The sequence below is a fragment of the Mustelus asterias genome, chromosome 16 (assembly GCF_964213995.1).
Source record: "Mustelus asterias chromosome 16, sMusAst1.hap1.1, whole genome shotgun sequence".
NCBI lineage: Eukaryota > Metazoa > Chordata > Chondrichthyes > Carcharhiniformes > Triakidae > Mustelus > Mustelus asterias.
Genome location: NC_135816.1, coordinates 15,179,235 through 15,196,438, shown reverse-complemented (window position 1 = coordinate 15,196,438; position 17,204 = coordinate 15,179,235). Strand labels below are relative to the sequence as shown.

The window sequence follows — 17,204 nt, the reverse complement described above, 5'->3', positions numbered from 1 at the left end:
AATCCTGCACTCACCTGATGAAGGGGCAGTGCTCCAAAAGCTCGTGCTACCAAACAAACCTGTTGGACTTTAACCTGGTTTGTGAGACTACTTACAGTGTGGAGTTTGTAAGTTCTCCCCATGTCTGCGTGGGTTTCCCCTGAATGTTCTGATTTCCTTCCACACTTCAAAAATGTGCGGGTTAAGTGGATTGGCCAAGCTACTTTGCCCCTTAGTGCCAGGGGGATTAGCAGGGTAAATACATGGGGTTACGGGGATAGGGTGGGATTGTTGTCGGAGCAAGTTTAATGGGCCGAATGGTCTCCTTCTGCACTGTCGTGATTCTATGAACGACAATAGCGCTCATGAGCAAGTGGCCTGCTTAGACGCTTTGTAGCAAATGCTTTCACATATTGCAAGCGCACTTCCTGCATATTTTAACCAGCCATTAAAAACTCTTTCACTCAGTACTTCTACAATAAGAACCAAGAGGAAGTAATAAGCAATTGAGTTGCAAGTTATTGATGATCAATTTAAAGAGCAATGGTGAAGGGTAGGGGTCTTTTCCGTAGCTGAATGCATGCTCATCTGTTCATGCTTAAGAAAGGGTGCATTGAGGGTGAAAGTGACACTAATCAATGCTGGACAACAACACCATGGTCTACCCATTCCATATATTTCCACCAAACACTCTTAAAGCACATGCCGAACATCCTTACCAAGATGGCATCAGGCATTTGCCACACTAGAAATGACACAGATGCCATTTTTCTACTAAACTAGGACTTGCAGTACCAAAACTACCAGCATACGGAGCCTATTTTTGCAACCGATAATTAAAGCCTAACTCTTTGCCAGAACTGAAAAATAAGCAAACATTTATTGACAATCACAACAAAAGGGAGAGGCAAAAACAATACTAGAAGAATGAAGTATAAAAGAGCTGATACATCCAACAACAGGAATAAACAGCATCAAGAGACAAAAGATGTTTGAATGTTTATGCATCACAGGACACAAGTCAGACATGCAATGGATAAGATGCTGCTGAGGTCTGAAAGAACTCCCAACGATAAGAATATTGCTGTCAATGAGAACCTCTGAGGACAGTGGGAGCTCACACGAAGCATCAATCCACTGAACTTTGTGGAGCATGCGAGCTGTGATATGTAGTAGGGCATTTGGTGACCCTCTATGCTGTAATTTCTCACTCTCCACCCAGTAAATAACTAAGAAGCTTTATCTATGAGTTTTTCCCTTTTTAGAATACAAAATAATCAGTTGGTGTTCCAGGTGTCAATGCCCCAGGGGTCAGTGCTTCTTCTGTTAGGGTTTCCAGTGTTGACTCTGGGTTACAGGTGATTCTGCGGGTATCTCTGGTAGTTAATTCCTTTCTTTGTTACTGTCATAACCTCGCCATTTTTAGACTCATCAGCAACAAGTTGCATGAATCCCTCAGCGACTAACGACGGGCTGCAAAAAAGAGAAAAATTACTATTTTTGCAACTCATTAAATCACTGGTTAGGAACACAAGAACACGACTAGCTCCTCGATCCTGCTCCACCATTTAACTAGATCATGGCTGATCTTCAGACTCAGCGTTCTCTTCCTGCACTATCTCCTTATTCCTTACTGTGATTGGTATCTAGAAATCTATCGATCTCTGCTTTGAACATACTCAATGACTGAGCCTCTTGAACCCTCTCTGGTAGAGAATTCCAAATAGGAATTATTTGAAATAGGCTCGAAGAAGTTCTATAATTGCAGAATCTACCAGCACAGAAGGAGGCCATTCAGTCCATTGTGCATGTTCTAGCTCTTTGAAATAGATATTGATTAGTCCCAGATCCCCAGACTTCTCTCTTCTCCTTGGCCAAGCTATAGGTCAGCTCCCTAACCTCCTCATAAATGCTCTGGATGCTCGATTAAAGATGTTACACAAAAGAAAGTTACTGCTGTTTCCACATAGCCCTGCAAAGTTTATCCCCTTCAAGTAGTTATCCAATTTCCTTTTGAAAATTGCTACTGATTTTTTTTACATCATCCATTCAGACAGTGTATTCCCAATCATAAAAGCTCATTGCATAAAAAACGAATTCTTCAGAGCTGCCTCTCTGTTCACTGGTAACGTAACATTTAACAGCACAGGGTCAACTCTCAAATGAAAAAAAGTGCTTATTTTCTAACCACAGGAAATATGTGTATCAATTGACAAACATCTTCAGGAAGTGTAGTGGAGGAAATGCCCCTGTCTACATCAACGGGGATGTGATGACTTCAGCCAGGCTAATGAGATTGGCTTGCTAGGGTATGAACCACAAGATGAGTCCTCCCCAAGCCTAGACCAACCCCCCTCCACCCCCCCCGCCCGGTCCCCCGCTCCGGGTCAGGCGCCCCACAGCTTCAGCTGTCTCATGGAAATGCCCCTCCATGCCTTTTGCCACCGCGCGGAGGCGTTTCCTGTATGGCTGCTGCTGCACTTCTTCCACTACAGTGTCCTCATCCTTGTTGCCGCCGGGCGGCGGAGGTCCCCAGTGGAGGTCCCTCTATGGAGGGATCTCACCCCACTATCTCGGGGACCTGGGGTGGAGGGTGCTGCACGCAGCAGTACCGTACAATCGTAGGTTTTCCGGTTCACGGGATCCCAAGCTTAACCTTTTTGCAATCTTTTGGAGTCCGTGGACAATGGCCATGTTATGTGTTATAGGTTGCACACCCTTCTTAATTTCCTTAAAAATCTTATATTGATGTTTTGTTTGCACGTCAGTCCCATGCTCCTGATCTACGGGCACCTGGTGTGGTGGGGGGGGGGGGGGGGGGGGGAGGACCTCCTCGTGAACCTGCTCCTGGGCCTGGCGAGGCGAGCCATCAACAGGTCCAGGCAGCGGGCGATCGATGGGGTCGTCCATCCCGACTGTCTGCCCCTCTACCGCGACTATATTCGCGGCCAGGTGTCTCTGGAAAGGGAGCATGCAGTGTCCACGGGCGCGGTTGACGCCTTCAGCGACCGCTGGGCACCGCAGGGGCTGGGGTGTATTATCGAACCCGATAATCACCTTTTGGTTTGATGTTTTAAGTTTCCTTTCGACTTTGTTTTTGGTTCGGGCTGTTCCCCCTTCCTTTTGGGGAGCCGTCCCTTTTTACTTTGTCCCTAAGTTAATTTGAGTTAGTTTATTACGTTGGTACCCGAAAGAGCTACCTGATGGGTCCTAATTGATGGTTAAATCTGGGATCCTCATGCTCCCTATTTAAAACAGGTGTGTCAGACTCCTAGCCTGCATTCAGCAGGGAGCAACTGGAGAGCTGGCTGTGTACAGATGTATGGTGTGAAGAAAGAAAGAAAGTGACTTGGTGACGGGACTTTTGCTTTTGTGGAGTGTTCAACCTGAAGGAGGAAGGAAGAGCCATTGCCCCAAAACCTCCAGCCACTGGCACGTGCTCTCTTCTTGGGAGAGGAGAGGGAGAGAAAGAGAAAGAAAGGCCCAAAAAAGACCAGAGGCCTTGGGCCTGGAGGCTCAGGTTCCAGCCTTCATCTACAGGAGGAAGGACAACACCCAAAGGGGAGGAAATTACATCAAAGGACTGAGTTGTGGGGCTGGTGTCCCCATTCATCCGAGGTCTGTGCCTCAAAGGGAGGGGGGGGAAAGAATACAGGAACATCGTTTTACAGAGGTGAGGGGTGAAAACAACTTGGACTTTATTGCTGGCCCAACAGGGCTGAAGAGGAGAAGTCCCCCCCCCCCCCACCCTCTGCTGCTGCTGCCCCAACACCGGCACCCCCCCCCCCCCCTCCTTCCTCCTGACTGGGGCACCAGCCCTCCTCCGTGCCCTGTCCTTCGTCCTCCCACCTGCCCCTCCGTCCCCCTCTCTCTCCCTCTCTGATATCTGAGGAGAGAGTGCCTGAACCCTCACCCACCCCTCGTTCCCTCTCTGTCCCCCACTACCAGGGCAGAGACACCCCCCCCCGCCCCCACACCCATACTCCCTTCCCTCTCTACCCCCCCCCCCCCTCTCTGTGCCTCACGTAAAGGACAGGGAGGCCCCTCACCCAACCCTCACTGCACCCCCCCACCCAACGGACATTTTAAGTCTCAATACGCCCTGCCGTGCATCTGAGCAGTCTCGGGGTGGGCGTAGCACTAGTCATTAAATCATGGCGACCACGACACCGTCGCCGGTGGCAGGGCCCTCCAGGCCCACCTATGCAGGTGTGGCGGCGGCCAGAGCCCCCGCCACTCCCAAGGCCCTGCCACCATTCAAATTGATCACTAAACAGCTTGGGGTAAAGTGCTACGCCCACCCCGACATGACCATCCAGGCTTGCGTTCGGGCAATGGCTGGGGTTGTCGGCCCCTCAGCCATTGTCGCAGCCTCAAAGATGTACGGCAAGGCCGTATTTTTTCTGAAGGCCGAGCGGGCGGTCCACCTCGCCCTGGAAAAGGGGCTCACGGTGGGCGGGACGTTCTTGGCGGTGGACCCCCTGGAGGCCACCGCCCATCGAGTGGTCATCTCGAACGTCCCGCCCTTCATCCCCGTGGAGCTCCTCCTCCCCCACCTCCATCTACTGGGGGAGGTCAGGTCCGAGGTGGCGCCGGTCCCGCTCGGTCTTCGTGACCAGGCCCTCCGGCACGTGTACTCCTTCCGGCGCCAGGTATATGTCCGGCTGGCCCGGGAGGAGTGCCTGGAAGGGGGCTTCAATGTCCCCTTCGATGGGGCTACTTACCGGGTCTTCTGGTCCGCGGACGGCGTGCGGTGCCATGCCTGCAAGGAGGCGGGGCATATTAAAAAGAACTGCCCCGTCTCCAAGGCGGCCGCCGACCCCCAATCCAAGGCGGCCGCAGCTGGCGCCGCAGCCCCCTCTCCCCCCAAGCAAGCACCACCTGGCCCCCCGCAAGGGGAGACCACGCCGGCAGCAGCCGCCACCTTGGCTGCCGGCGGGGAGGGAGTGGAGCCTCCGCGAGGCCAGAAGACCCCGAGAAAAGGGAAAGGGAAGAAAAAGGGGGGGAACGTGACCCCGACCCCCTCCACCCCAGTCACACCGGCTGCCGGCTCGGGGAACACATCCACCTCCGGCCCCCGGGCCCGTGGGCGCCTCAGCGTCCTGTGCTGGGCCCGGCGTCGCGGGTGCGCGTGCTCCCGGGTCCGGGTGTGGGGGGGTACGCGACCCCGAGCCGGCACAGACACCATCGGGGGACGTGATGGGGAGAATAAAGGGGCGTGGCAAGGTTAAGAGGGGCGGGGTGCGGGCAGCGTCTCCCACCCACGGGCGCAACAACAAGAAGAGGCGCTGCCCCTCGGGACAGCGGGTTCGAAGTTTGTGGGCCCCGCCCCCCGTTCATGTCATCGCCTGCCACGCCCCCACCTGATTTTACACCTTGTCCCCAGACCGGGGGCAAGAAGAAACTGAAAATAAAACACGTGCTGCTGCAGTCCCCCGGACAGGTCTCCCCGAGGCCGGGTGTGAGCGGGGCCCTCGCGGCTCCGTTCAGCCCGGTCGAATTCGACCCGTCCTTCTTCGACAGCTTGCCGGGGGACTGGAGCAGCACCCCAATTTTCGGGTCCCTGGGTGGCGGTGGCGAGGAATTTATCTCCCCCTCTCTGTCCCAACCTTTGATGCTGGGCACCCCCAACATGAATCCGGAGGGCTCTCCGGGCTTGGGTGGTGTCCAGGCGTTCGGGACAGGGGGGGGGGACGGAGCCGCCGCCGCCCACGGACCCGCAAACCCAGGGTCGAGAGCCCGAGGGATACTCCTCCTCCGCCGATCCTGGGGGTGGGATCGGGGGGGAGTCAGGACTAGTCGGTGGCTCCGTGCCGCACGCCCTGCGGCGGGGGACTCGGAGTCGAAGGGCGACGGCCCCGAGGAGGTAAGCTGCTCGGTGGTGGGCACGGGGATCGTTTCAGGGTCCACCTGTAGCGAGGCGGGGGACTCCCTCGTGCCCCACACCGAGTCGCCCCTCATCCCCTCTGGGGAACTCAGGGCTTTCATCGAGGACCATTCTGGTCGCCCTGACAGCGTCCGACTGGCCCTCGACCGATGGTCGGACCTGGCGCTGCTCGTCCGGTCCACGCGGGCCTGCTCCCAGGCCGCGTCGGACCTGACTGAAAGAGAGCGGCGTCGGGTACGGGAGTTCCTCGACGGGCTCGAGGGGGAGCGGACTGGCGCGTCTTGCGCCAGCGCCCCCCACGCACTTAGATAAGTGGTGACGGTGGCACAATGCTACTGACATGAAGGTAATTATAGCCAGCCTCAACGTCAACGGCAGCAGCGAGCCACTCCGCAGGTTCCAGAACTTCTCGGTCCTCCGCGACGGGAAGTATGCGGTGTGCTTCCTGCAAGAAACCCGTACCATTCCGGGAGACGAAGCCCGATGGCTCCTGGAGTGGCGAGGGGGGGTCTACATGAGCCACCTCACTCTCGCTTCTAGCGGGGTGGCTATCTTGTTGGCCCCGACTTTTCAGCCGGAGATCTTGGGGGTCAAGGAGCCGGTGCCAGGCCGGTTGCTGCACTTGACGGTCCGTGTGGGGGGCGTGGTCATTCACTTGCTGAACGTCTACGCCCCGGGCGCCGGACCGCAGCAAACGACTTTCTACGAGAAAGTGTCCACTCACCTCGACACCATCGCTGGGGGCGAATGCATCATCCTCGGGGGGGGACTTCAACTGCACCCTCGAGGCACGGGACCGTGCCGGCTTCTGGCAGCGCACCCCGGCGATGGTGAAGTTGCGGGACCTGCTCGGGACCCACGACTTGGTGGACGCCTGGAGACATCTCCATCCTGGCTCCAGAGCTTTCAGTTTCGTGAAGCCTGGAGGCGGAGCGTCCAGAATCGACCGCCTTTACATTTCGAGGGCGCACGTGTCCGGCGTGCCGTCGGCCTCCATACGGCAGGTGCCGTGCACGGACCACCACCTGGTGTGGGCGGAGTTTGCTCCGTCTCGCGTCCGCAGGGGGTCCGCGTACTGGCACTTCAACAACACGCTGCTGGAGGACGAGCGCTTCCTGGACTCGTTCCGTCGATTCTGGGCCGGCTGGAGAAGGAAGCGGGGAGGCTTCCCCTCCTTGAGGCTATGGTGGGACGTGGGCAAGACTCACGTCCGGACCTTCTGTCAGGAGTACGCGAGGGGGTCGACGAGGAGGCGGAAATCCAGGCTTGAGGAGTTGGAGAAGGAGCTCTTCGACCTGGAGGCACGTCTCAGTCAGCCCGACGCGGACCCGGCCCTGCGGCTAGAGTACAGGGAGAAGAAGGGCACGCTGCGGGACCTGCAACTGGTCGGGTCCCGCGGCGCGTACGTGAGGTCGCGGCTCCAGTTCCAGGTGGACCTGGACCGCGGCTCCCCCTTCTTCTACTCGCTGGAAAAAGGGCGGGCTAACCGTCAGCAGCTCCTTACGCTGCTGGCCGACGACGGTTCCCCCGTCTCGGATCCGGAGGGCTTCCGGGCCATCGCCCGGGATTATTACACCTCCCTCTTCTCTCCGGATCCATCCAGCGAGGATGCCCGCAGACTTCTGTGGGAGGACCTTCCGCAAGTCAGCCCGGAGGGCGTCGGCAGGCTCGAGGCCCCCATCGCCGTGGCCGAGCTGACCGGCGCCCTCAATGGCCTCGGTCGGGGCAAGGCCCCGGGGCTGGACGGGCTGACGGTAGAGTTCTTCAGGGCGTTCTGGGACGTCCTGGGGGGCGACTACGCGGGGGTCCTGGAGGAGAGCAACGCCACCGGGGAGATGCCCCTTTCGTGGCGCAGGGCCGTCATTGCCCTGCTGCCAAAGAAGGGGGATCTCCGGTGCCTTAAAAACTGGCGCCCGGTCTCCCTCCTCAGCACAGATTAAAAAATCTTTGCCAGGGCTTTAGCTTCACGCCTTGGGTCCGTGCTGGACCACATGATCCACCCCGACCAGTCCTACACGGCCCCGGGCCGATCGATTCACGATAACCTCCATCTGGTCCGGGACCTGATCCACCATTCCCAGAGGGCTGGTCTGTCGAGCGCCTTCTTGTCCTTAGATCAGGAGAAGGCTTTCGACAGGGTGGAGCACGAGTATTTGCTCGGGACTCTGCGGGCATTCGGGTTCGGGACGCAGTTTGTCGCCCGGATCCGATTACTCTACTCTGCCGCAGAGTGTCTGATTAAGGTTAACGGGTCCCTGACGGCGCCCCTTCGCTTTGGGAGAGGAGTGCGGCAGGGCTGCCCCTTGTCCGGCCAACTTTATTCTATATGCGTGGAGCCGTTCCTGCGCCTCTTGCGGAGGAGGTTGTCGGGTTTGACTCTGCGTGGCCCAGACGTAGGGGTGGTCCTGTCTGCTTACGCCGACGACGTGCTCCTCGTGTTCACGGACCCGGCTGACCTGCGGAGGATGCGAGAATGCCAGGCGGTGTACTCCGCCGCGTCCTCCGCCAGGATTAACTGGGCCAAGTGCTCCGGACTCCTGGTCGGTCCGTGGGAGACGGACCCCCTTCCGGAGGAGCTCAGGCCTTTCACCTGGAGCAGGAACCAACCTCCTCTACCTGGGGGTCCATCTCTGCCCAGCCGAGGAATCCTGGCCGGCGAACTGGCGGGAGTTGGAGGCCAAAGTCTCCGCCCGCCTGGGTCGCTGGACAGGACTGCTCCGAGTGCTGTCCTACAGGGCGCGAGTTCTCGTCATAAACCAGCTGGTCGCCTCCATGCTGTGGTACCGGCTGGTCACTTTGACCCCTCCCCCTGGCTTTGTCACCGATATGCAGAAAGCCCTCGTGCGGTTTTTCTGGGACAACCGACTGCACTGGGTCGCTGCCGAGGTGCTGCATCTCCCGATTGAGGAGGGCGGACAAGGTCTGGTGTGCCTCCGCACGCAGCTAGCGACCTTCCGCCTCCAGACCCTGCAGCGATACCTTTACGTCGAGCCTCCTCCACGATGGCGTGCAATGGCGACGTATTTTTTCCGCCACCTGCACGGCCTCAATTACGACGTGCAGCTCCTGCACATCAACCTGGGGCGTATTCCCACCTCTCTGCGGGAGTTGCCCGTCTTTTACCAGGACCTGCTCACGGTCTGGAACACGGTCGCCTCGCGACGCAGCTCTCCCCCGTCAGGAGTAGCGGCTCTTGTGCGAGAGCCGCTGCTCAGGAATCTGCACCTCCAGCCTTACGACTTCAGGTGGCTGGCGGAGAGGAGGGCCGTGGACGCCGGGGTGACCAGGATCGGGGACGTGCTGGATGGCGGAGGAGCGGGCTGGATGAGCCCCGACGTGCTGGCTGAGCGCGCGGGGGTGACCGTCCGGCGCGCGGCCAAAGCCATCCAAGACCTTAGGACGGTCGTGCTCGGCCCCGAGTGCGCACGCGGTCTAGAGGCGGCGCAGGCGTGCGGTGGGATCCCGCCCGAGCGTTCCCCTGCTCGGACGGAATTTCACATTGGCCCGAAGCCTAGACCTCCCCCCCCCGGGTCAGGTGCCCCACTGCGTGTGCCGCCTCGCGGAAATGCCCTCCGTGCCCTTTTCCACCGTGCGGAGGCGTTTCCTGTACGGGCTGCTGCTGCACACCTTTCACTACCGCGTCCTCGCCCGTCGCCCGGATACACCTTGGCGGGCCTTGTTGCCGCCGGGCGGCGGAGGTCCCCAGTGGAGGTCCCTCTACGGAGGGATCTCCCCCAATTATCTCGGGGACCTGGGGTGGAGGGTGCTGCACGCAGCAGTGCCGTGCAACCGTAGGTTTTTCCGGTACACGGGCTCCCGAGACTGCCCTTTCTGTGGCCTCGTGGAGTCCGTGGACTATGTCTACGTTCTGTGTTTTAGGCTGCACACCCTTTTTGGTTTCCTCAAACACCTTTTACTAATGTTTTGTTTGCACTTCAGTCCCACGCTCCTGATCTACGGGCACCTGGTGCGGAGAGGGGCGGGTCGGGATGCCGACCTCCTCGTGAACCTGCTTCTGGGCCTGGCGAGACGCGCCATCAATAGGTCCAGGCAGCGGGCGATCGACGGGGCCGTCCATCCCGACTGTCTGCCCCTCTACCGCGGCTACATTCGCGGCCAGGTGTCTCTGGAGAGGGAGCATGCGGTGTCCACGGGCGCGGTTGACGCCTTCCGCGACCGCTGGGCGCCACAGGGGCTGGGGTGTATTATCGACCCCGATAATCACCTTTTGGTTTGACGTTTTAAGTTTCCTTTCGACTTTGATTTTGGTTCGGGCTGTTCTCCCCTTCCTTTTGGGGAGCCGCCCCTTTTACTTTGTCCCTAAGTTAATTTGAGTTCGTTTATTACGTTGGTACCCGAAAAAGCTACCTGATGGGTCCTAATTGATGGTTAAATCTGGGATCCTCATGCTCCCTATTTAAAACAGGTGTGTCAGACTCCTAGCCTGCATTCAGCAGGGAGCAACTGGAGAGCTGGCTGTGGACAGATGTATGGTGTACATAAAGTAACTTGGTGATGGGACCTTTGCCTCTGTGGAGTTATTACAGGGGATGAAGTGGAAATGGTCAAGAGCTTCAAGTTTCTAGGTGGCCAGATCACCAACAACCTGTCCTGGTGCCTCCAAGAGCCTAGAACAACCAATGTTGTTCCTTTGTTTAAGAAGGGTAGCAAGAATAATCCATGTAATTACAGGTCAGTGAGCCTTAAGTTAGTGGTAGGGAAATTATTAGAGAGGATTCTTAGAGGCAGGATTTAGTCCCACTTGGAAATAAGTGGACATATTAGCGAGAGGCAACATGGTTTTGTGAAGGGGGAGTCGTGTCTCATTAACCGTGATTGAGTTTTTCGAGGAAGTGATGAAGATGATTGAGGGTAGGGCAATGGATGTCATCTACATGGACTTCAGTAAGGCCTTTTACAAGGCAGACTGGTGCAGAAGATGAAATCGCATGGGATCAGAGGTGAGCTGGCAAGGTGGATACAGAACTGGCTCGGTCATAGAAGACAGAGGGTAGCAGTGGAAGGGTGCATTTCTGAATGGAGGGCTGTGACAAGTGGCGTTCTTCAGGGGTCAGTGCTGGGACCTTTGCTGTTTGTAATATATATAAATTTGGAGGAAAATGTAACTGGTTTGATTAGTAAGTTTGTGGACAACATAAAGGTTGGTGGATTTGCGGATAGCGACGAGGATACAGCAGGAAATAGATCGGTTGGAGGCTTGGGTGGAGAGATGGCAGATGGAGTTTAATCCAGACAAATGTGAGGTAATGCATTTTGGAAGGTCTAATACAGATAGGAAATATACAGTAAATGGCAGAACCCCTAGGAGTATTGATAAGCAGATGGATCTGGGTGTACAAGTATACAGGTCACTGAAAGTGGCAACACAGGTGGAGAAGGTAGTCAAGAAGACACGCGGCATGCTTGCCTTCATCAGCCAGGGCACTGAGTTTAGAAATTGGCAAGTCAGGTTGCAGCTTTATAGAATGTTGCTCAGACTGCACTGGGAATATAGTGTTCAATTCTGGTCGCCACACTACCAGAAAAATGTGGAGGCTTTGGAGCGGGTGCAGAAAAGATTTACCAGGATGTTGCCTGGTATGGAGGGCATTAGCTATGAGGAGAGGTTGGAGAAACTTGGTTTGTTCTCACTGGAACCACGGAGGTTGAGGGGCGACCTGATAGAAGTCTACAAGATTATGAGAGGCATGGACAGAGTGGATAGTCAGAAGCTTTTTCCCAGGGTGGAAGAGTCAATTACTAGGGGGCACAGGTTTAAGATGCGAGGGGCAAGGTTTAAAGGAGATGTATGAGGCAAGTTTTTTTTTTACACAGAGGGTGGTGGGTGCCTGGAACTTGCTGCCGGGGGAGGCAGTGGAAGCAGATACGATAGTGACTTTTAAGGGGAGTCTGGACAAATACATGAATAGGATGGGAATAGAGGTGATGTGGTCCCCAGAAGAGTAGGGGGTTTTAGTTAAGTCGGGCAGCATGGTCGGTGCAGCTTGGAGGGCCGAAGGGCCTGTTCCTGTGCTGTAATTTTCTTTGTTCTCCACATTGACGCTATGGTTAAGAAAGCCCACCAATGCCTCTACTTTCTCAGGAGGCTAAGGAAATTTGTTATGTTCGCTACAACTCTCTCCAATTTTTACAGATGCACCACAGAAAGCATCCTTTCCAGATGTATCACAGCTTGGTATGGCTCCTGCCCTGATTAAGACTGCAAACGGTTGTGAATGTATCCCAGTCCATCACACAACCAGCCTCCCATCCATTGACTCTGTCTACTGAAAAGCAGCCAGCATAATCAAGGACCCTACACACCCCAGACATACTCTCTTCACCTTCTTCCATTGAGAAAAAGATACAAAATTCTGAGATCATGTACCAACCGACTCAAGAACAGCTTCTTCCCAGCTGCTGGCAGACTTTTGAATGGACTTGCCATATATTAAGCTGATCTTTCTCTGCATCCTACCAGTGACTGTAACACTATATCCTGCACTTTCTCCTTTCCTTTTCCCCTATGTACTCTATGAATGGTATATTTTGTCTGTATAGCATGCAAGAAGCAATACTTTTCACTGAATCCCAATGCATGTGACAATAATAACTCAAATTAAATCTAAGTTGTGATCCTTGGCTCAGGGAGAATGTTCCTGTCCAAACTGGAATTAATCCTCAACTACACACACGCTTTGGAGAGGAGACGCGGGGGGCCCGGGGAGCGGGGGCCCGGGGAGCGGGGGCCCGGGGGACCTGGACAGTGGGAGACCCAGGGATCCTGCAGAGTGGAGTGGGAGGCTTCGGGGGAAGCAGAGGGGGGGATCCAGAGGATTGAGAATTGTAATACCCAAGGTGGAAATGCTACAGTGGGAGGATTTGTTTTCATATATTTTTGAGATGTGAGCGTCGCTGGCTAGACCAACATTTATTGCCCCATCCCTAGTTGTGCTTGAGAAGGTGAAGGTGAGCTGCCTTCTTGAACCGCTGCAGTCCCTGATGTATAGGTCCACCCACAGTGCTGTTAGGGAGGGAGTTCCAGGATTTTGACCCAGCGACCGTGCAGGGACAGTGATATATTTCCAAATCAGGATGGCGAGTGACTTGGAGGAAAACCTCGGGGTGGTGGTGCTCCCAGGTATCTGCTGCCTTTGTCCTTCTAGATGGTAGTGGTCGTGGTTTTGGAAGGTGCTGCCGAAGGAACATTGTTTAGTTCCTGCAATGCATCTTGTGGATGGTACATGGCTGACACTGTGCTTTGGTGGTGGAGGGATTGAATGTTTGTGGAGAGGAAGGATCGGAATCAGGAGGATCAGGAGCAGAAGGACTTGGAACAGAAGGGCAAGTATAGAATACATGAATAAACAAAGAGGAAGGAAATGGAGAAAAGGCAATGTGCCAATTCAAAGCATATGACAATTTGGAGACTGCTAAACTGTCCCAAGTTTACTCATCTACAGGAAATGTCTCTGCCTTGAGTCACTCTGGCACAAAACAGAGGGGAAGGAATTTCTAGATATTTTTCTTCAGGGAGTACAACTACACTTCAGAGCATTGGATACAGAGTAAAGCTCCCTCTACAATTTATGGCAATTTTGGGCCCTGTATCTAAAGAAGGATTTGATAGCCTTGGAGAGGGTCCAGAGGAGGTTCAGGAGAATGATCCCGGGAATGAAAAGCTTGGCATATGAGAAACAGTTGAAGACTCTGGGTCTGAACTCAATGGAGTCTAGAAGGATGAGGGGGGATACATAAGAACATAAGAACAAGGAGCCGGAGTAGACCATCTGGCCCCTCGAGCCTGCTCTGCCATTCAATAAGATCATGGCTGATCTTTTCGTGGAGTCAGCTCTACTTACCCGCCCGCTCACCATAATCCTTAATTCCTTTACTATTCAAAAATCTATCTATCCTTGCCTTAAAAATATTCAATGAGGTAGCCTCAACTGCTTCACTGGGCAGTGAATTCCACAGATTCACAACCCTCAACTCAGTCCTAAATCTGCTTCCCTTTATTTTGAGGTCATGCCCCCCAGTTCTAGTTTCACCTGCCAGTGGAAACAGCTTCTAATCTTATTGAAACTTACAGAATACTGAAAGGCCTGGACAGATTGGACATAGGGAAGTGTTTTCATTAGTAGGAAAGACTAGGATCCGAGGGCACAGCCACAGAGTAAAGGAATGACCCTTTGGAACCGAGATGAGGAGGAATTTCCTCAGCCAGAAGGTGGTGTGTGGAATTCATTGCCACAGATGGTTTTGGAGGCCAATTCATTTGAGTGCATTTAAGACAGATAGATAGGTTCTTGATTGGTAAGGGGATCAAGGATTATGAGGAAAAGGCAGGAAAAAAATGGGGTTGAGAAACATAGCCATGATCGAATGGTGCAGCAGACTCGTTGGGCCGAATAGCCCAATTCTGCTCCGATATCTTATGGTCTTACAGTGTGCCCATCAAGCACTCCCAGGATAGGTACAGCACGGGGTTAGATATGAAATAACGCTCCCTCTATACTGTCCCCATGAAACACTCCCAGGACAGTTATCTGATTAAATTGATCTGGTAGTCAGCCAGAATTGGATGATTTAGATTTCTCACTCTATAATCCCGACAGCTGCCACAGTTTTTATGACAATTTGCTCCAGGCTAGCAAACTGCCCCATTGTTTCTCGTGATGAAATATTCTTCATGAGCGGGGTGTCAGTGAAGGATGGACAGAGCACATTGATCCGAATTCCAAGACTCTGTGCTTTGGAGGCTCCCTAAATGAGGAAAGAACAGAAGAGTGAGATTGGAGATCAAATAAAGCACAGATCAGCGGACACAATGCATAACCCACCATACTACTCTCATTCATTCATTCTTTCACAGGGTGTGGGAGCTTCCAGCCTAGCCAGCATTTATTGCCTGTTCCTATACAAATGAAAGCTTGTTGGGACAATGGTGTGGTGGTATTGTCAGTGGATGAGTAATCTAGGGTCCCAGGCTGATGTCCTAGGAACAATGGTTCAAATTCCATCATGGCAACTGGTAGAATTTAAATTCAATTAATAAATCTGGAATCAAAGCTCGTCTCAATAATAGTCATAGGCTGGAATTCTCCGGCCATTCACACCTGCGGAATTCTCTGGTCCTGCCAGCCAGTGACGCCCATGTCCCACAAATGAATAAAAACCCGCCCGCGGGTTTCCCACTGGCGTGGGTTGACGTCAATGGCAATTCCCACTGATAGCAGCGGGACCAGAGAATCCCGCCGCTAGCCATCTCCTGCTGGCAATTAACACGTGGCTGGAAGGCTGGGGAATCTCGCTCAGAGTTTTGCAGCACATCAAGAGGCCCTTCAGCCCATCATATCTGTGCTGGCCAGCAAGCACCTATCTATTCTAATCCAATTTTTCCAGCACTTGGCCCGTAGTCTTGTATCCTATGGCATTTCAAGTATTCATCTAAATGCTTCTTAAATGTTGTGAGGGTTCCCGCTTCTGCCACCCTTTCAGGCAGTGAGTTCCAGATTCCCACCACCCTCTGGGGGAAAAAGCTTTCCCACAAATCCCTTCAAAATCTCCAGCTCCTTGCCGTAAATCTATGTTCCCTGGTTATTGACCCCTCTACTAAGTGGAAGAGTTTCTTTCTATCTATCCTATCTATGTCGCTCATAATTTCACCTCAATCAAGTCACCCCTCGGCCTTCTCTGCCCCAAGGAAAACAACCCAAGCCTAATCTGCCTCTCTTGAAAGCTGAAACGCTCCAGCCCAGGCAACATCCTGGTGAATCCCCTTTGTACCTCTTCTAGTGCAATCACATCCTTCCTATAGTGACCATGAAATTGTTGTCAAACTCTGGTTCACTAAAGTTCTTTAGGGAAGGAAATCTGCTGTTTCCTTTTGATTCATTACAGGATGTGGACATTGCTGGTTAGGCCACTGTTTAGGACCCACCCCTAGTTATTCTTTAGAAGGTGGTGGTGAGCTGCCTTCTTGAACTGCTGCAGTCCATATGGTGTAGCTACACCCAGAGCACTGTTAGTTAGGGAATTCCAGGATTTTGACACAGCACCAGTGAAGGAACAGCAATATATTTCCAAGTCAGGCTGGTGTGTGGTCTTACCCTTGGTCTGGCCTACACATGGCTCCAGACCCACATTGACTCTTAACTATCCTTTGAAACAGTTTGGCAAGTCACTTATTTGAAGGGCAATTAGGAACGAGTAACATTTGCTGGCCATTCCATGAAAGGGTCAATATTTTTAAAAATTATCGGAAATCCAGTGAGTTGGACCCTGAATCTATCAGAGACCCGGTGAGCTGGATGCTGAATCTATTGGTGGTCCAATGAGTTGGATGCTGAATCTATTGGCGATCCAGTGAGCTCGTTTTCAATCTATTAGAAATCCAATGAGATGGGCCATAAACAATGGGAAAACAATTGAGGGAGGTCAGGTTATCTAACCATTTGTGACAATCACTTACAGCCATCGCCCTGGAGAATCCCAACACTCCGTGCTTTGATGCTGAATAGACTGGCGCAGATATTATGGGATGGATTCCTGTAGAGGGTTGACAAAAGAGACAGAGATGAGCAGAATTACTAGCATAGGGCAGGGTTGTCTGTAATGAAAGGTAAAAGACTTCATCAGCCTTAGTAAGCCTCTGTCAAGGAACATATAACATAGGAACAAAGGATTTAGGAGCACTAGTAGGCGAAGGCCCAGTGGTATTATTGCTAGACTATTAATCCAGAAACTCAGCTAATGTTCTGGGGACCCAGGTTCGAATCCTGCCATGGTAGGTGGTGGAATTTGAATCCAGTAGAAGGATATGAAATTAAGAATCTGCTGATGATCATGAGATCATTGTTAATTGTCGGAAAAACCCATCTGATTCACCAATGTCCTTTAGAGAGGGAAATCTGCCATCCTTACCTGGTCTGGCTTACATGTGACTCCAGACCCACAGTGAAGTGGCTGACTCTCAACTGTCCTCTGAAACGGTTTAGCAGGCTATTCAGTTCAAGGGCGACGGGGGATGGGCAATAAATGCTGGCCAGCCATCAACGCCCATGTCCCATGAATGATTTTAAAACATTCAGCCCTTCGAGTCTGCTCCACCATTCAATACAATGATGGCTGATCTGATCGTGTTTCAACTCAACTTTGCCATCTGCTCCCCCTCCCCCCCCATTTCCCCACACAGTGCTTGATTCCCTGGTCTATCAAATACCTGCCTAATTCAGTGCTGGATAAATTGAATGACTGCGGCTTTCTGGGGAAGAGAATTCCAATTATTTAACCTTTTGAGAGAAAAAAACTCTCCTCATCTCCATTTTAAACAGTA

General features: G+C 53.3%; 1 protein-coding gene across 2 annotated transcripts in view; it reads right to left on the bottom strand.

Annotated features, from left to right (window-relative positions):
• Positions 1 to 841: 841 nt before the first annotated feature.
• The window catches only part of LOC144505021 (15-hydroxyprostaglandin dehydrogenase [NAD(+)]-like), a 46,055-nt gene continuing 29,692 nt past the window's right edge, over positions 842 to 17,204 (bottom strand). For both annotated transcript variants that reach the window (XM_078230675.1, XM_078230674.1), the window contains 3 exons: positions 16,341 to 16,417; positions 14,469 to 14,632; positions 842 to 1,452 (listed from right to left, as the gene is read on the bottom strand). In XM_078230675.1, the coding sequence (XP_078086801.1) occupies positions 1,332 to 1,452; positions 14,469 to 14,632; positions 16,341 to 16,417 (362 nt within the window). In that variant the 3' untranslated portion in view covers positions 842 to 1,331. The remainder of the gene's footprint in view (positions 1,453 to 14,468; positions 14,633 to 16,340; positions 16,418 to 17,204) is intronic.